Source organism: Mustela nivalis, assembly GCF_964662115.1.
Source record: "Mustela nivalis genome assembly, chromosome: 7".
Classification (NCBI taxonomy): domain Eukaryota; kingdom Metazoa; phylum Chordata; class Mammalia; order Carnivora; family Mustelidae; genus Mustela; species Mustela nivalis.
The window spans coordinates 107,561,534-107,580,599 of record NC_139026.1 but is presented as its reverse complement, the minus strand read 5'-3'; the positions used below and the strand labels follow the sequence as shown (position 1 = coordinate 107,580,599).

General features: G+C 43.6%; 1 protein-coding gene across 1 annotated transcript in view; it reads right to left on the bottom strand.

Moving 5' to 3' along the window:
• The window catches only part of LOC309870346 (maestro heat-like repeat-containing protein family member 1), a gene marked incomplete at both ends in the record, with an annotated part of 73,193 nt that extends 55,961 nt beyond the window's left edge, over positions 1 to 17,232 (bottom strand). Inside the window, 12 exon segments of the mRNA XM_082742482.1 lie at positions 577 to 620; positions 2,640 to 2,808; positions 3,621 to 3,665; positions 3,873 to 3,989; positions 4,981 to 5,156; positions 6,049 to 6,159; positions 6,673 to 6,751; positions 7,305 to 7,403; positions 16,094 to 16,234; positions 16,605 to 16,701; positions 16,703 to 16,751; positions 17,193 to 17,232. Of these exon segments, the coding sequence (XP_082598608.1) occupies positions 577 to 620; positions 2,640 to 2,808; positions 3,621 to 3,665; positions 3,873 to 3,989; positions 4,981 to 5,156; positions 6,049 to 6,159; positions 6,673 to 6,751; positions 7,305 to 7,403; positions 16,094 to 16,234; positions 16,605 to 16,701; positions 16,703 to 16,751; positions 17,193 to 17,232 (1,167 nt within the window).
• Between the last annotated feature and the right edge of the window lie 1,834 nt (positions 17,233 to 19,066).

The following is a 19,066-nucleotide window of genomic DNA, read 5'->3' as shown; positions in this document are numbered from 1 at the left end:
CCTGTGAACTCCTACATGTTCTGCATGGTGCTCTCAAAACGTTGCCTCCTCTCTGAATCCTAGAGACCAAGTCTGCCCCTTGCTCTACTAAGATCCCATCGTAACTTACATGTTCCTCTACTAGCATCTATCACACTGCATTCTGGGTGGTTATTCCTGGGCTTGTCTTTCCCACTAATTCTGTGAACACTTCAAGGGAAGTTCTATACCTTGTCTTTCCAAGTGTTCATAATGTCTAGAACATTCTCACAGCATTCTTGCTGAGAAAATGAGATCCAGAAAGGCATGCAGACTTGCCCAAGATCAGCAGAGAACAGCTCACTATAAGGCCACGTAGGACACAGGTCAGGCCTTCCCCAGCCTCACCACTTCCTCACTTCAGGTCTCAGCACTATGGTCCCAATTCCCTGCTCCAAGCTGTTTGATCATCTCTCCCCAAAGCCCCTATGCTCTTTGACCCTACCCCTTATTACATGCCCAGCTCAATGCCTGGAATAACCTAGTACTCAACTATTTGTGGAATGAAGAGATGGAGGGATGGATGGACAGTATTCATCCTCTACATTTATTACTTACCACAAGATGGGTCAGAAGTTTCTGTGGGGAGATGAACTGGGTAGCTAAATTAAAGAGAGAATAAAAGAAGAGGACAGAGTCAGTATCAGCTCCAGGATGCCCAACCTTCAGCCCCTTCTCCCACCCAACAGCCCACAACCCATTCTTCAGGGCAGGAGAAAAAGCAAAGTGGAGAGTGATTATTGGTGATATTGCTCTGGGGATTGTGACATTCTGACTTACCCTAAAAACAGACCATTTTCAGTATTAAACACACACACACACACACCCCTTCTACCTGTCAGAATGGCTATCATCAAAGACAAAAATAAAAAGTATTGGCAAGAATATGGAGAAAAAGGAACCCTTGTGCACTGTTGCAGGGAAAACAAACTGATGCAGCCACTGTGGAAAGCAGTACAGAGTTTCTTCAAAAAACTAAAAATAGAAATCTCATACAATCTAGTAATTCCACACTGGGCATTTACCGAAAGAAAACAAAAACACTAATTTGGAAAGGTACAGGTGCCCTTCTGTTTACTGCAGTCTATTTACTGCAAGAGCCAAGACATGGAAGCAGCCCAAGTGTCCGTCAATAGATGAATGGCTCCAGAAGAGGTGGTCTGTACACACAGACAAACACATACAAGGAATATTACTTGGCTATAAAAAGAATATTTTGCCATTTATGACAACTTGGATGGAACTCGAAAATGTTATGCTAGGTAGAAGTTTGACAAAGACAGACAAATACCGTATGATTTCACTTATGTGTGGAATCTACAAAACTAAACACATGAACAAAAAAAAAATAGAAACAAAAAAACCCATAAATATGGAGAACAGACAGATGGTGGTCAGAGGGGAGGGATGGGCAAGACAGGTAGAGGAGAGTAAGAGATACAAACTTCCAATTATAAAATAAATGTCATGGGGATGAGAAGTACAGAATAGGGAATGTAATGAGTAATCTTGTGATGACACTTGTGGTGACAGAGGGTGACAACACTTACCATGGTGAGCATACAGTAATGTATAGATCGTCAGATCACTAATATTTTTAAAGATTTTTTTAAAAAGATTTTATTTATTTATTTATTTGAGTGGGGAGAGTAGAGAGAGAGAAGAAAAGGGAGAGGCAACCTCCTTGTTGAGCCAAGAACCTGACACGGGGCTTGATCCCAGGACCCTGAGATCATGACCTGTGACAAAGGCAGACACTTAACTGAGTGAGCCACCCAGGAGCCCCCATACAGAACACTGTATGCCACTTATACCACAATAAAATGATTCAAATAGAGAGACAGACTAGGGAAGAAAGGCATTGTCCAGCAGAAGCATGGTAAACAGTCACCACTCGTGAGTGTGTCCTATTAGTTTATACCTTGAAAGGATCTCCCACTATCCTGAGAAGTTCTTATCCAGGCACACATTTTCATGCCTTTCATATTTGAAAATCCTAGGTCGACCTTTTAAATGTCTATTGTTTACACTGATTATAATCAGGACTCTCAACACTGGGAAAGTCATTTGCTACCTCTCCACCTTTTAAACCCTAACAGAGAATGCTTATTTTCCAAACACACAAACTCCTGCACACCCCAAGTAATGTGCCAAACAGATAGCCTCACCCCGACTCTGACTCTCCCTGGAAGTAGCGGTCAGGGATCGGGTGAGCAAAGAGTGAGGCTCAGAGTCGGGGCAAAGAACTAAGGGTCAGGAATGTCTGTGCACGCATTACTTTGTAATTAACAACAAAGTTTGTGCATCTCTACTCCAGTGTTTCAAGACGAGGAATAGAGGGAAAAGGATCTGTTGGGGTGGGGGCGGGGGGGAGGGGCTCTTGCCTCTCTTCCAGAAGAATCCCCTTTTCATCCATGTGAAGAGCCAAATGGAATCAAGCTGCTGCCCTAACCCTTTGCCTTCCTCCTCCGTCCAGGCCCAGGCTCACAGCTGTGCTCTCGTGGCCCTCCCAGCAGATCTGCGCCCTTTCCCCACACCCAGGACCCCTCCAGAGTCCCAGTCTCTCTCCCACCCTCCCCTCCCGCCTGTGGCAGCCTGTTTCACAACTGCCCCCTCTGCACGGTCTCCTCGACCTGTGTACTTATGGCTGAGGTAGAAGCTGCTTAGATAGGGAACCTGGCCCAGGGACCGGGCCTTCAGAGCCATGTTTGTGGCTATCTTACTCAGCAGCACGAAGGCCAAGGTGTTGCTGGGCTGGCATGCCAAGGTGATCAGTTTGGGCAAGGACACCTGGCAGAAGAGGTGGCAAGGGGATTCGATGTCAAGCTCCAAATCAGTCCCAATCATAAGTTCTCTAACCCTATGGCTTTGTCCTCCTTTCTAGGAGGGGCATTTGAGACCTGTATACCCAGCCCCCTTCATCTCACTGATAATCCCCCTTCCCTCTCCTCCTTCCCCCCACATGTTGGTAAAACACAACCAAGGTCCTGATGAAAATTACAACAGGATGGACTTGATTAAATAGAGGGGCTTCTTGAAATGTGGAATTGTGTGACTTGTCATTGCCTTCACAGGGGGGCATTCCGGGGGCAAAAGACATGCTAGCCGTGGGGAGACAGCTTGCTGGGAGGGAGAAGGGGGTATCTGGGAAGAAGAGTAAATCACAGCTGTCCTTTGCTTCTCATGGCCCCTGACTCAGCTCTGACCCACACAACAACTCATAGAGTCTCCAAGAATCCTTAGAGGCTGCTAAGAGCGGGCAGGGTGGATAATTGCCCGTCTTTTTTTATGGGAGAAACTATAGCCTGGAGAGCAATTTACTCGAGATTTTATAGCCAGAAACTGGCTGAGCAAGACCCAGGCTCAGGCCTCCAGGTTTACCACCCAGTGACCCTCTGCTCCACTGAGCCACTCCTCAGAGGAGCCCCAGACACTCGAGTGGGAACAGACAGAGGTGGGGAGAGTAGAAGGGACAGTACAGGGGGTTAGGTGGAGTGGGGGGAAAGGGGGGAGACAGAGAGAATGCAATCTGGGGGTCAGGGTATCTGGGCAGCCAGGAGAGGAGGAGATGAAGGAGCCTCTTTGACCCTAGCTGCTTGTACCATCTGTAGGATTTCGGAACACATTGGTTGGATGTCCTCTTCACTCTGGAATAGGAAAAGATTTAAATCTGAAACCAATGCTAGCTGAGTCTTCTGATTCAAGGCCTCCCCTGGCTCACTGCTCAGAGTTTTAGACACCAAAGCCCCTTCCCACTGTGCCAACGATGCCCTCTTCTTCTTTCCCTCGTGCTCCCGAACCTGCCCTTCTCTTGCTGCCACCCTCTGTCCCCTCCCTGCCTGGCCCCTGCTCACAGAGCAGGCAGACTCGCTGAGCTTGATGACATAGTTGATGATGATATTTCCCTGGGGCATGGCCAAGTAGTCATGCCGGCCCAGCATCTCGATGAAGTGCAGGAGGGCCTTCCGTACCTGCGGGGGGTAGTTTTGAGGGGGGAGCGTCACCTATCATGTGACAAGATAGGAAGGCACACCAGTATGACCCTTCATGTTCCAGGTAAGAAAACAGAGGACAAGAGCCTGTGACAGGAGACTTCAAGGGACTCAGATCTCCCAACTTCAAGCCCAATGTGACTCTTCACTGGTCTCTAGATGATGACAGACAACCCTACTCGACCCTGAAGTTCTAGCCTATTTCAGTTCTTACCATTCTCCTGAAGAACTGTAGGCACTGAGCTTGCCCACGCCTTACATAAGTAATGGACAGAAGAGTTGGGTAGGGAGAAATCAAAGTCCAGGAGAAGTCCCATGTTCTGGCCTTCATAGGGAAAGCCAGAAATAAATTCCACAAGTCTGAGGGCCCAGCCCTCAAGATCCAAGTCTCTCCATCAACCTTCTGAAGATTTAGGACTTGGTTTTTAGGGATGGTGCCATAGTTGTCCACCTGGTCCCAATTCAGAGCTGGGAACAGTATTTGCTGCCTCCAACCCTGGCAGAGGTTGCTAAAAATATGGTGCCATGGACCCCATGCTAGATATGATGTTTGAGGTCTTCTTTCCCCAAGAAAACTGAATATTTAGGGGGAAGAATTAGTATGCGGCGTGCCTGGGTGGCTCAGTGGGTTAAAGCCTCTGCCTTCAGCTTGGGTCATGATCCCAGGGTCCTGGGATTGAGCCCCGCATCAGACTCTGCTCCGCGGGGAGCCTGCTTCCTCCTCTCTCTCCCTCTGCCCACCTCTCTGCCTACTTGTGATCTCTGTCTGTCAAATAAATAAATAAAATCTTAAAAAAAAAAAAAAAAGAATTAGTATTCTTTAGAGCTCTGTGTCCCCACTGACAAGGCTCAGAAAATAGGTAGGAACCACCTGTCCACTTCTCAAATCCTTCTCAGGCTCCGAAGAGCTCACATGTAACCCATGGGCAGAGTCTGAGGCCAGGGCGGGCTTGGTAAGGGGATGCCTTACCTCTCTCATCCATGAACAGCCTCCCCTCTCCATTTTACACAACTTCAAGGTCTCAAGAAAGCAACTGCCCTCCCAGCTCAAATGTCCTGCCTTTCTGCTCACTGGTTTGAGATCGTCCTGAATCATGATGATGATGGAATGCATCACTTCATTCTTCAGTTGCTCTGTCTGGGGCACTAGAGAAAAGACACACACGTAGCTGGGGATCAGTCTCCTTCCGCCTCCTCTGTCGTACTGGGAGGCACAAAACAGGTGAGAGGAATTCCAGGTACTGTCCTGGTCTTCGAGGACCAGATAGAGTGCCCAAAGATTATCTCCACCATCCCACTGCTTCAAACCAGACTGAAGAATGAGCCCCAGCTCTTTTCAGTCTCCTACGAATGCCCACGACCCCAGTCAAGCTGTTCCCGCACCCCCCACTGCTCCATACACCACCACCTTTAAAACTATGACAACTGTTCTTCTTTATGTAAATTCCCTCTCCTAACTCACCATTACAATCTCCTTCCCTGCTCCAGAGCCCATCCCATCTCCCGACTGACCCCTTCTCCATATTCCTATTGCAAATAACCACGGTCACATTTGAACAACTTTTCACATATTATCTTTCATTGTTTCACACTCCACACTCTTTGAGAGCAGGGACTATGTCTTATTTGAGTGTCTGTTTTCAGTGCCTTGCATTCTGCTAGACACAGAGCAAAGGTCTAGCAAATGCTGGATTGGAGTTGATGCTTGTTCCCCAAGATCATAATCACAGACTAAAGCACTACAAAACTCACTGCATATTGGGGAATAGTCTAAGTACCTCACATCCATTTTCTCATCTAACCTTCACGAAAAAATCCTAAAGGAAGCATTACCTTCATTTTCAGGTGAGGAAATAGAGGCACAGACTAAAAGCAATCTGCCCGTTTACACAGCTAAGAAGTGAAGCCAAGATTTAAACCTACAGAATTTACTTTGAGTTTACATTAAGTTTAAAACTGTGACTTGAACTATACGTGGGACTGTTTCCCAGACAAAAGAACTCTCAAGATCCCCAAGATTAGGCCAATGGTCACTCACCTTCTGGGAACACATCCATGAAAACTTGAAGGGCTGATACTATCTTGGCTGGATCACTGGTTTTCATGGTCTTTTGTATTAAGAATACCACCTGATCATTGTATAACTTGGCTATCAGAAGGGGGCAAATACAAGGGAATCAAGAGTATGTTTACCTAGCGAGTGGTAAGTAGAAGTAAATCATGCTTACAGCAAACCATGATGTCATGAATCAGATAAATTAGGGTCCTTTAGGCTGGAGAAAAGGAAGAGGATTGGCATCTAGCTAGATGCTTTCCTTGAGCTGGGCTCTGTCCCTCCCCTGCCCCACCATGTGCCCTCCCATAGGTCAGCTTGCCTCACATGATCACTAGTGTTGTAATGACAAGATCACCCTTCTAAGCTGGGATTCATTGAAGGGGAAAAGGAAGCCAGCTTCAGGTGAAGGGAGTGGAGCAACGTCTTTGCCCCTCAAGATTCCTTGAATTTCAAGAAAAGCTCACATGGATTATTTTGCATCTGTTCTAGAAGGATGGAAGCCCCTAATGGGAACCTAGGTCCCTGCTCTGGTCCAGGGAGACACGAAGATTACTCTAAGTGCCCACCCACACAAATACCTAGGGTTAGGGAACTGTGTTAACTTACAGAGGATGTAGAAAGCCTTCAGGGTAAGGATATGGTTCCATGCAGAGTGAGGATCTGACTCCTTGACTGTTTCACTCAGCTGTGGGGAGACAAAGGCCATCAGACCCAGGAGGACTGAAATTAGGGGCCATGGGTATGGATGGAGGAACCAAGGTACCATGGAAAGTGTGGAGCTTAGCCATAAAGGGGAACAGGAAAACTGACCCAGGAATCCACATTCCCAGCCCCAGAGAGAAGACAGTGGCAACCAAATTAAACATACAGAAGGTAACACCCATTTGCAAAATGTTCAATTACCTTCTTCTTACTCTAGGCTGCAACACCGAAGCCCTGACATTTCCCACAGACATGATGGGGTGCTTTGAACCTCTTGCCCTTTAGCAAGAGATTAGGGGGAGCAATAAAGTTCTGTGACCTTCAAGGAACACACAGAACGTACCCAATTTATCTCATGGAGAATATTCGAGTCTATGCCCAGAATCCAGACATTTATCTATTCCAGGGAAACCTGAGATGTGTATGGTTAAGGTTCCCATGTGAAAGACACCTGCCTTTATGGGCTGTGGGAGCCATCACCTCCAAAGAAGAGAGAAAAAGCAAGCCCAGGATGCTTCTAGCCTGACAGCACTCACCTGATTGAACAGCATTTCTGTAATATTTTCCAGCTGGGATTCCAGGTTTATACCTCCACAGCCACTAAGAGCCAGAGCATCAATAAGTTGGTAAATACACTGTGTGCATAAAGACAGAGTAAGCATAAGTTAGCCCAGACTTGCCACAGCCTCTGCAGAAATCCTCTGTCCTCACATATTCTCTTCAAGGATGGGCCAAGTCATCATGGTTTCACACTGCCCTCTTGGATTCTTCCAAAAAAGGCTCAGGGTCTAATTCTTTCATAGCCAAATACAGCCATGACCTGCCCTTCCCCCTGACCCAGTAAACTACACTTACTTCCAAATAATCTCATTACTCCACAGAAAACTTGAGAAAAGTCAACATTTCGAGTATTGGCTGACTTCAAGGGAGCAGGATAAATTAATCAGAGCCAAAGCAAGAACTAATTCCATGGTTCTATGACTTTCAAAGTTCTGAAAACTGAGTCTAAAAGACTACATTTCTACTCTCTGCCTGGTGGTTTCTTTTTTTTTTTTTTTAATATTTTATTTGACAGAGAAAGAGAGATCACAAGTAGGCAGAGAGGCAGGCAGAGAGAGGGAGGGGGAAGCAGGTTCCCTGCTGAGCAGAGTCTCGGACGTGGGGTTCGATCCTAGGACCCTGAGATCATGACCTGAGCCGAAGGCAGAGGCTTAACCCACTGAGCCACCCAGGTGCCCCTACCTGTGGTTTCTTATTATTTTGTGAATTCTTCTTATCACTGATATACAAGAGTTCTACAGATAACCTTAGTTTTCACATGTGTAAACATGCCATTTGATTTTCTGAAAAGAGGTTTATTAACATCTGATACCAAAAACGATATATATCTAAGGTGTCCAGGGGTGCCTGGGTGGCTCAGTGGGTTAAGCCTCTGCCTTCAGCTCAGGTCATGGTCTCAGGGTCCTGGGATAGAGCCCCTCATCAGCCTATCGACTCAGCAGGGAGCATACTTCCCCCTCCCACTCTGCCTGCCTCTCTGCCTACTTGTGATCTCTCTCTCTCTCTGTGTCAAATAAATAAATTAAATATTTTTTAAAAATAAAGTGTTCAATTTATTATGTTTTGATAAATGTATACACTCAGGAAACCACCACAATTAACGTAAGGAACATACCCACTACACCTGAAGTTTCCTCTTAGGTCTTTGTAATTTCTCCTTCCCTCCCCTTCTAGCACATTTCCTTTCCCCAGGCAAACATTGGTCTGCTTTCTGTCATTACAGACCTTCACTTCCTTTTTAAGAAACTGCCAAACTGTTTTCCAAGGTGGTTTGCCAGTTTACATTCTGACAGATGTGTAGTGGCATCTCGTGGTGATTTTAAAGTCCCTCACGTCTATGCAATGTTGAGCAACTATTCCCGTGGTGGCTGTCTTGTCATCCTCATATCTTCTTTGGTGAAGCAGCTGTTCAATTTTTTGGTCTGCTTTTTAAATTTTTTTTAATGGGTTTTGTGTTTTTCATATATTCTGGGTGTGTGTGTGATTTGCAAATATTTTCTTCCAGTCTGAGACCTGTCTTTTCATTCTAACAGAAGTTACTCACTTTGATGAAGTCCACCTTATTCGTTTTGTTCTTTAGTGGATCATGTTTCTGGTTTGTAGCTAAGACATCTTTGCCTACCCCAACTGCACACTAATTTCTCCTGTTCTATCTAGAACTTTGATAATTTTACATTTAAGTAAATGTAAAATACTTACATTTAAGTATGAGCCATTTTTTTAAAAAGATTTTATTTATTTATTTGACAGAGATCACAAGCAGGCAGAGAGAGAGGAAGAAGCAGGCTCCCTGCTGAGCAGAGAGCCCGATGTGGGGCTCAATCCCAGAACCCTGAGATCATGACCTGAGCCGAAGGCAGAGGTTTAACCCACTGAGCCACCCAGGCGCCCCAAGTGTGAGCCATTTTGAGTTAATTTTTATACATGGTATGAGGTATGGATTGAAGTTTATCTTTTTGTGTATAGATATACAAATGTTCTAGTGCCATTTATTTGAAAAGACTATCTTTTCTCCAAAGAATTGCCTTTTCACCTTTGCCAAAAAAATCACTTGGCAGTAAATATGTAGGTCTATTTCGGGAATCTCTATTCAGTTCCATTTATCTATTCATCTGTCTTAATACCAATACTACAGTCTCCACTGTTGTAGTTTTATAAGTTGTCATTCTTTCTCTAAACTGTTTTGGCTGTATTGGGTCTTTTTCATTTCCATGTGAGTTTTAGAATCAGGTTGTCAATTCCTATTAAATAAAGCCTGCGTGGGGGGCCTGGGTAGCTCATTTGGTTGGGTGACTGCCTTCAGCTCAGGTCATGATCCGGGAGTCACAGGATCACGTCCCACATCAGGCTCCTAGCTCAGTGGGGAAGTCTGCTTCTCCCTCTGACTCTCCCTCTCTCATTCTTTCTCTCTCAAATAAATAAAAAAATAAAACCAGAAAGAAAACAAGCAAGACTGCTGGGTTCTTTTTTTTTTTTTTTTAAAGTAGGCTCCACACCCAGTGTGGAGCATAATATGGGGACTCTGAACTGACTGACCAACCCAGGCACCACAAGGCTGCTAGGATTTTGGTTAGACTTGCAATGAATCTGGGGCACCCACCTGGATCAATCAGTGGAACAGGTGAGACTCTTGATCCCAGGGTTGTAAGTACAAGCAAGCATCATGTTGGGTGTAGAGATTTTTTTTTTTAAGATTTTATTTGACAGAGAGAGAGATCACAAGCAGGCAGAGAGACAGGCAGAGAGAGAGGAGGAAGCAGGCTCCCTGCTGAGCAGAGAGTCCAACGTGAGGTTCGACCCTAGGACCCTGAAATGGTGACCTGATCTCAGGGTCCTAGAAAAAAAATAGAGACCTGAGATCACCTCATGATCTCAGGGTCCTGGGATGGAGCCCCACATCGGACTCTCTGCTCAGCAGGGATCCTGCTTCCCCCTCTCTCTCCGCCTGCCTCTCTGCCTGCTTGTGATCTTTGTCTGTCAAATAAATAATATCTTAAAAAAAAAAAGGCTCATATTTAAATGTAAACCCTAAAATTATCAAAGTTCTAGATGAAAACAGGAGAAAATGTTCTTAAAAATGTTTTAAAAAATGAGATTTTTTAAAAAGAGGATTGCAATGAATCTAGATCAACTTGGGAAGAACTGATAACTTATTAATATTGAATCTTGAGGCCCCTGAATACTGCACATGTTTCTGCTTACTTAAGTCTTCTTTAACTTCCTCTAGCTATGATTAGTAGTTTCCAGTGTACATGTATTACCTTTTATTCAGATTTATTCATAAGTATTTCATATTTTTATACAAATGATCATGTTGCCTGTGAATAAAGACAACTGTACTTCCTTTCTAATCTGTACGCTAATAGGGTCGAGTTGTTTGATAGTCCTCAGATCTTGTGTACTTTCTGATCATCTACTTGTTCTATTAATTGTTGAAAGAGGGATGTTGAAATCTGATTGTAATTATGGGTTTTTCTGTTTCTCCTTGCAGTTCTATTAGTTTTTGCTTTATATAGTTTTAAAGCTCTGTTATAATAACAGACACATAATAGCAGGTACATAAGCATTTAGAATTGTTAGGTACTGTTGATAATTGACCCTTTCATCATTATGAAATGACATTTTTTAATACTTGATGATATTCTTTGCTCTGCAATCTACTTTATCTGATATTAATACTGCAGAAACAGCTTTTTTCCATAAATGTTAACATGGTACAGCCGTACTTTGTTTTATTGCTTTACTTTATTATGCTTTGGAAAGTTTTTTTTTTTTTATAAATTTAGGGTTTGTTGCAACCCTATATCGAGCAAGTCTGTCCACACCATTTTCCCAACCGCATTTGTTGACTTTATGTTTCTGTGTCACATTTTGGTAGTTCTTAAAATATTTGAAATTTTTTCACTGTTAGTATTTTTGCAATGGTGATATGCTGTAACTGATTATAACTCACTAAGTCTCCAATGATGCTATCTTTTAGAAATAAAGTATTTTTTAAAGCACTTATATTGTATTTTAGATAAATGTTATTGCACGCTATACTACAGTGTAGTGTAAATGTAAGTTTTATATGCACTGGGAAACCAAAAATTTCATTTTACTTGCTTTACTGCAATATTCATTTTATTGTAGTAGTCTAGAACCAAACTTGTAATATCTCCAAGATATGCCTAAATATTTTTATTTATCCTTTTACTCTTAATCTATTTGTATCTTTATGTCTGAAGTGCATTTCCTATAAAAAATATAGGATATAGGTGGGTATTATTTTTTTAATCCCTCTGACAATTTCTGCCTTTATTTTTTTTTTTTAAGATTTTATTTATTTATTTGACAGAGAGAAATCACAAGTAGATGGAGAGGCAGGCAGAGAGAGAGAGAGAGAGGGAAGCAGGCTCCCTGCTGAGCAGAGAACCCGATGCGGGCCTCGATCCCAGGACCCTGAGATCATGACCTGAGCCGAAGGCAGCGGCTTAACCCACTGAGCCACCCAGGCGCCCCCAATTTCTGCCTTTAATTGGGGTATTTAGACCACTTATATATAATATGATTATCTATTTACTTACTTATTTATTAATTATGGTTAGGCTAAAATCTATCATCTTGCTATTTGTTTCCTACTAGTCCTAATTATCTGTTCTCCTGTCCCTCTATCTCTGCCTTCAAATCAAATGAATATTTTTTATAATTCCATTTGATATCCTTTGTTGGCCTATTAGCCATAACTCTTTGTTATTTTAGTGATTGCTATACAGGGTTTGTAGCACATATTTTTTAAAAAGATTTTATTTATTTATTCGTCAGAGAGAGAGACAGTGTGTACAAGCAAAGGAGCAGCAGGAAGAGAGAAAAGCAGTCTCCCCACTGCGCAAGGAGCCTGATGCACGACTCAATCCCAGGACTCTGGGATCATGACCTGAGCTAAAGCCTGGCACTCAAAGGACTGAGCCACCCAGGTGTCCCTATAGCACACATTTTTAATTTATCCCAGTCAATCTTCAAGTGATATTATACTATTTTACGTACACTAAGTATAGGTATACTAATACTACACTTTGTGCTATTGTTATTTTACTTCTACATACAAGAAATTCCACACTACGTTGTTATGTTTGTTAAAACAGTTACCTTATAAAGAGATTTTTAAATAAAAAAATATATATTCGTTCAGATAATTACCATTTCTAATGGTAATTTCTTAACGTTTCTTATAATATGGGTCTACTGGTGATGAATTCTTTCAGCTTTTTTTAATGTGTGAAAATGTTTTTTTCTCTTAGTCTGAAAGAAATTACCACTAAGCACAGAATTCTAGGATATAGTGTTTTTCTTTTAGTGCCTTGAATTTTACTATGTTTTCACTTGCATTGTTTCCAATTAGAATCTTTATTCCTCTCTTTGAAACATGTTGCTTTTATTGTTTCATTTTTTTTTTACTTTCTGCATTTAAGATTTTCTCTTTTCCACTGGTTTTGAGAAATTTGAATATAATATGGTTTGGTGTGGTTTTATGTTTCTTGTGTTTAGGGTTCACTTAGTGCCTTGGAACTGTGAATTTATCAATTTCTTCAGATTTAGAAAATTCTCAACCACGATTTCTTCAAATATTTTTCTGTCTTTCCCCTTTTTGGTGGAACTCCAACTGAACATAAATGAGGCTGCTTGAATTTGTCCATATTTCACTGAAGCTTCCTCTTTCTCCTTCTTCTCCTCCTCTTCTCCCTCCTCCTCCTCCTTCTACTTCTTTTTATCTTTGTTTCATTCTGTATAGTTTTTATTGCTATGTCTTCAAGTTAATCAATCTTTTCCAATCTAGCTTTCAAACCTACAGAATACAGTTATAATACCTGCTTTAGTGTCCTTGTCTACTATTTCTGTGTGAGTTCTGGGTCAGTTTTGATTGATTTTTCTCCCTATTATACATCATAATTTCTTGCATCTTTGTGTGTCTGGTGATTTTTTATTTAACGCCACTCATTGTGAATTAACCTTATTAAGTGCTGGGTATTTTTGTATTCTTATATTCTTGAATTTCTTCTGGGATTCAGTTACTTGAAAATAGTTTGATTGTGGGGGGAGGGTCTTGCTTTTAAAATGTGTTAGACCGCGTGCCTGCGAGGCTCAGTGAGTTAAGCCACTGCCTTCGGCTCAGGTCATGATCTCAGGGTCCTGGGATCGAGCCCTGCATCGGGCTCTCTGCTCAGCAGGGAGCCTGCTTCCTCCTCTCTCTCTGCCTGCCTCTCTGCCTGCTTGTCATCTCTCTCTGTCAAATAAATAAATAAAATCTTTTTTTAAAAAATCAAGGACATATTTTTAAAAAATAATAATAAAATAAAATGTTAGACCAAAACAGCATTCAGCCTGCTCTTAATTTTGCCACACCTTCTCAGTGCTCTCTACCCAATGCCTGTGAGTTAGGAAGTTTTCAAGCTGATTGGTGTGAACAGGTACTATTCCTGGCACCATGTGAATTCTGGCTACTGTTCTCTCAATTCTTTGTTCTTTTCCTCACCTGAAACAGTTTCCTCATATTCATGGACTGTTTAATATTCTGCTCCATAAACTCTAGCTGCATTGGTCTCCCTGGATTTTCACTGCCATCTTGTCACCTCAGGAAGTCCACTAGACTCTTCCTGGGTTTTCTTTCCCTATGCCACAACCTGGAAACTCTCTTAAGAAAATTAGCTGGGAGAATAAGAGGGCTCACCTCATTTTTTTCCTGACTGTCAGGAATCACTGTTCTTTGTTGCCTCCTATCCAATGTCTTAAAAACAATTATTTCATATACTTTGTCTAGCTTTTAGTTGTTTCAGGCAAGAGAGTAAATCTGCCCCAGTTATTCCATCTTCACCAGAAGCAGAAATCCCTCCACCGGATTTTGAATATTCAACATTTCCTCCTTTCCTTCCCCTACCTGATGGATTCCCATTAGGGACAGTTTGCTTAACTAGGGCTGGTTAGTGCTGGTTGATGTCCAACCAAAATTATATTATAGGCTGATAAATATCTTGATTCTCAATCACTATGCCCTGGAGTGAGAGAGGAGGAAGAAGGAGAGGGGAAAAGGGAGTAGTCAAAACATTTCCACTGTCGGTCAAGATGGAATGGGGTGGAATCGACACATGAACAATCTGCGGACTAGTAGTTGGGGAAAAAATCTCGTCCTCCAACTGACTAATTGACTACATAGAGCAAACCTTTGTTCCAAATTCACAGACCCTACCCTAGGCAACATGCAGACACATGCCAGGAGGGAGATCAAACAAGAGATTGTGTGGGTGGTCCACTAATCGGCAAAACTAGAGTAGCTATGTGAGAAAGTTCATCTCTTTCTATGACAAGGGAAGTGCATTTGAGATGGTAGTGTAATGGTAGACTGCAAACTGTAGTCCCTGGAAACTCGATGCTAACGAGTGTTGCACTTAAAAAAAAAAAAATTCTCATCTTGGAAATTCACAAATGTACATTAGCATATTTAGCAACCCTGAAAAATGGGCCTCTCAGATGCCTATTCTGAGGTGCATAATTAACCAATATCTCCAGCTGTCATGCTCTAAAATCCTCACTGTGTTAAAACTGAAACCAGAGTCCCTCAGGTTTCTTCTAGCCAATGACTGAATATGGCAAGTCCACTAAGGCAGACCTACTCCTTCAAGATATGGGACTTTTCTGATGGGTGGCTTTGGTTCAGGGACTCCCTGTTGGCCTTACTGAAACTTTTTTAGAACCTCACTGTCATCTAAGGCCTTCCTTACTTTTTCCCTCCTTCCCTTTCCTTCCTCCTTTCCCTTCTCCTTGCCAAGGTTCAGACATACATCGCCATCTGAGTGCTCCCAGCCTCCTCTGGCTCCCTCCCTATTTTCCCTCACAGATGTTCCTCCAATAAATCTCCTGCAACTCTAACACCATGTTGGTGTTTGCTTTTTGGAGGACAAGACTAGCCTATGTATTGAAGGCTCTAAGGAAATTCTACATTTAAGATACTAATTTTAACTCAGTATTTCCCACCCATTTTGCCAATTAACACAGCCTATTTTTGTGAAATACCCATTAAAAGTCGGATGGAACTTGGTTGGAGGAATGCCACTGAAATGGAAGGACTAAAACAACAATCAGAAATTTTTGGTTCCAGTACTCTGTCCTCTGCTCCTAAAAATACTTAACATTAGTATAATAATTCTAAGGTAGGCAGAATTCTGTGATGGCTCCCAGATTTCAGGCCCTCTTTCCCAGTTATTGAATCAAGCAGCAATCTAGATGTTGATATGAAGGGATTTTCACAGATGTAACTAAGGTCCCACATTAGTTGACCTTAAAACAGATTATCCAGGTGGGCTTGGTCTCTCTCATGAGCCATTTAAGTCTGAATCTAGAGGTCAGAGATGGGAAAGTCAGAGAGATTCAAAGGGCTATTCAACAAATGTGCAGAGTGGAATTCCAATAAAACCTTATTTTACAAAAACAAGCTTCAGGCTGGATTTGGCCTGTGGGCCATGCTTTGCCAACCCTAGCATTAATTACTCAATAAATGTGGAAAGCAGGGGCGCCTGGGTGGCTCAGTGAGTTAAGCTTCTGCCTTCAGCTCGGGTCATGATCCCAGGGTCCTGGGATCTCTGCTCAGCGGGGAGCCTGCTTCTCCCTCTCTCTCTGCCTGCCTCTCTGCCTACTTGGGATTTCTCTCTGTCAAGTAAATAAATAAAATCTTGAAAAAAAAATGTGGAAAGCAAAAACTAATTAAATTATCTTTTCACCCCATTCCAATCACCTGGGAAATGTAGAAAGGTGTCACTTTTGCAGATACCAAAGTCATAAACCATGGGGTTAACTGGTTCACTTGGTTCTTGAGTTTGGAGGATGGCATGAGGAAGAAGAGGTGACCAATTATCACCATAGCTTGCTCTGTCACCTGTGCCCAAGGAGACACAACAAACTTGCCTCAGCTCAGGGATGAAGACAAGACAATCCCTTAGGGGCTTTTCCTTTTTCATCTTTGTATCCCCTGGGCCTAGCACAGTGCCTGGCTAATAACAGTAATCAGTAAATTTAAGTTGCTTAATTGTGTATTTAACAAATATGGAGCTGGACAGTGGCATTTTCTGACATACCCTTTTCTGGAGAATGGGAAGCAGAGCCCAAGGAAAGTCACCCTGCTCTTCTGGAAGAGCCATTTAAGTTATCCTTCCACCATTAAATAGTCAGACATGGCCCTGCCCCATCTTTGGCTCAAGACTTACTCCTGCAGCCATCCATTCAATCCCACTACCTCCAAATCCCACCTTGTTGCTGGTCTTTAGGGACCAACGATTGAAGAGAAGCCAGAGGATGAAATAAGCCTTGAAGGACACGGCCTCTTTTGTGATGTCCATCATCTGTAGTGGACAAACCCACATGTTTCCGGGCACTGATGACCAGTCCTTTGAGCACTGAGAGGAATGCAGGGAGTATGAGTTGCCCATCACCTTTCCCTTCCCGTAATGGGAAACAGATACACATGTGGGCATAGTCTTCTTATCTCCAACCCTAAAAGTGTTTCTGGGGTCCTATACTGGGAAACACCAACCCATTCACCACGACCCCAACTATTTTTCCTTTGTGACCACACCTGGAACACCCAGCAGGGAAAGGAAAAGTGGTTGAGGGTATCAACGTCCATAGCATCCCTATCAAGCTTGGTCCTTGCCCCATCCAGGCCAAGAATTTTGATGCAGAAGAGCAGCTGTTCACACCTGGTCTGCTCTCAGTCATTTCCTGGCCCTCCCCAGCCTTCTTGGATCCCTATTTAGAGGGACCAGTCTCTTTATTTGCCCTTCTTTCCTCCCTCCCTGATTCCAACAGTGTCTTCCCCAGACCCTCCTGACCCTTACCATGACATAATGCCAACATGTCATCCTCTGTTTGGGCCATCCTCAGAAGGTGCAGGATATATTCCCATGTGACCCCAATGTATGAAGCTGCATCTAAGAGGGAAAGTACAAGAAAGACATCCCTATCCCAGGGAGGGGAACATCCTTCACTAAGGCCAACTTTATAGACTGGAGGCCAGGATACCCGGGTTCTGATCCTAGTTCTACCTCCAGAGTCTGGGCAACCCTGAACTAGTTACTTAATTTATCTGAGTTTCAGCTTCTTTTTTTTTTTTTTAAGATTTTATTTATTTATTTGACAGAGAGAGAGCACACACAGGCAGAGAGGCAGGCAGAGAGAGAGAGAGAGGAGGAAGCAGGCTCCCTGCTGAGCAGAGAGCCCAATGCGGGGCTCGATCCCGGACCCTGAGATCACGACCTGAGCCGAAGGCAGTGGCTCAACCCACTGAGCCACCCAGGCGCCCCGAGTTTCAGCTTCTTTAACTGTTAAATAGGAGTCCAGTTCCTGATGTGACCACTGCGCAGGGATGCTGGGAGGATCAAGCTCCATCATGGATATTAGCATAGCACAGAAATGCAAATTATTAGGACAGGCTACACATGAACACTCCGTTACAAAAACCCTTAGGAAATAGAGAGTTATGCTGTCTGAGATGGATGTGAAGACATTTGCCCTGATTAGATCAAGCGACATGTTTCCAGCTTCTGTTGCTGTGTCCTCTGTGCTGGCTGGGTCATGCCTTGTCATTTTGAGCCTAATGCTCAGAAGGCAAACTTACTCCCCCCAGACTCTCTTTCCCCCAGTTCCAAGTGGTGGAGAAAAGGTCACTAGTCCTGTGACTTGACTGCCTTTTCACACTTTGCGATAGAGAGAGGGGAGCAGAATGGGTAAGCGAACCACCACCATCACCACGAGCCACTAGGGCAGAGACTGAATGGTGAGTCTCTGCCTCCTCCTGCCTACTCTATTAACTTCCAAGACTCTAACCAAATTCAACACTGCAGGTTCCCTTAAGTAAAGCCCTCCTTGCTTTCTCCTTGCCCCTACCCACCACTGCTAAATGGGGGTTTCTATTCTGCCTTCTCTCTTCACCTGGAGTCTTCTTTCCAGCTCTGTGGGTCTCCCATGCCCTAATACATCCTATCATGCCATTCTTGGTCTCCAGAAACTCCCTCCTGAGGTCCCAGGAGCCCAGTAGGGATCCTAGTTTGTTCTCCCACCTACACATACACACCCATGACTGAAATAAGTGGAGATGTCCAATGAGAGAAATCAGGAGTATAAAGCTGATCTAGAGCCTATACAATGTCTCCACCCCCTGCTTCCCCTGTTCTCTTCTCAGACTAACTCAGGCTATAACCTGGCGGTGGATCAGTCTCCCCACTGCAGTCAGGAGGCAGTTTGGGGGCAAGGTGTTGTGCCATCAGTCCCACAGCTTGAAGATGACTATTCCTGGAGACTGGAACCCCAGAGCCATTAGGACCGTAGTACACAGCTCCTCCAGTTCTCCCTCCGGCTTCTGGAAAAGAAAGATTAACTATTCAAAGGCTAATCCCCAAGATGAGTCCCGTAACTTCTTTTTTTTTTTTTGGAAGATTTTTATTTATTTATTTGACAGAGATCACAAGCAGGCAGAGAGAGGCAGGGGAAGCAGGCTCCCTGCTGAGCAGAGAGCCCAATGTGGGGCTCGATCCCAGGACCCTGAGATCATGACCTGAGCTGAAGGCAGAGGCTTTAACCCACTGAGCCACCCAGGTGCCCCTCCTGTAACTTCTAAGAATCGGCTTTGGTCAATAAGTGATTCTCTTCCTTCTAGAAGGCAAGAACTCCACTATCACCCCATCCAACAAATGCCTTCCCAGTGATGGAGGGC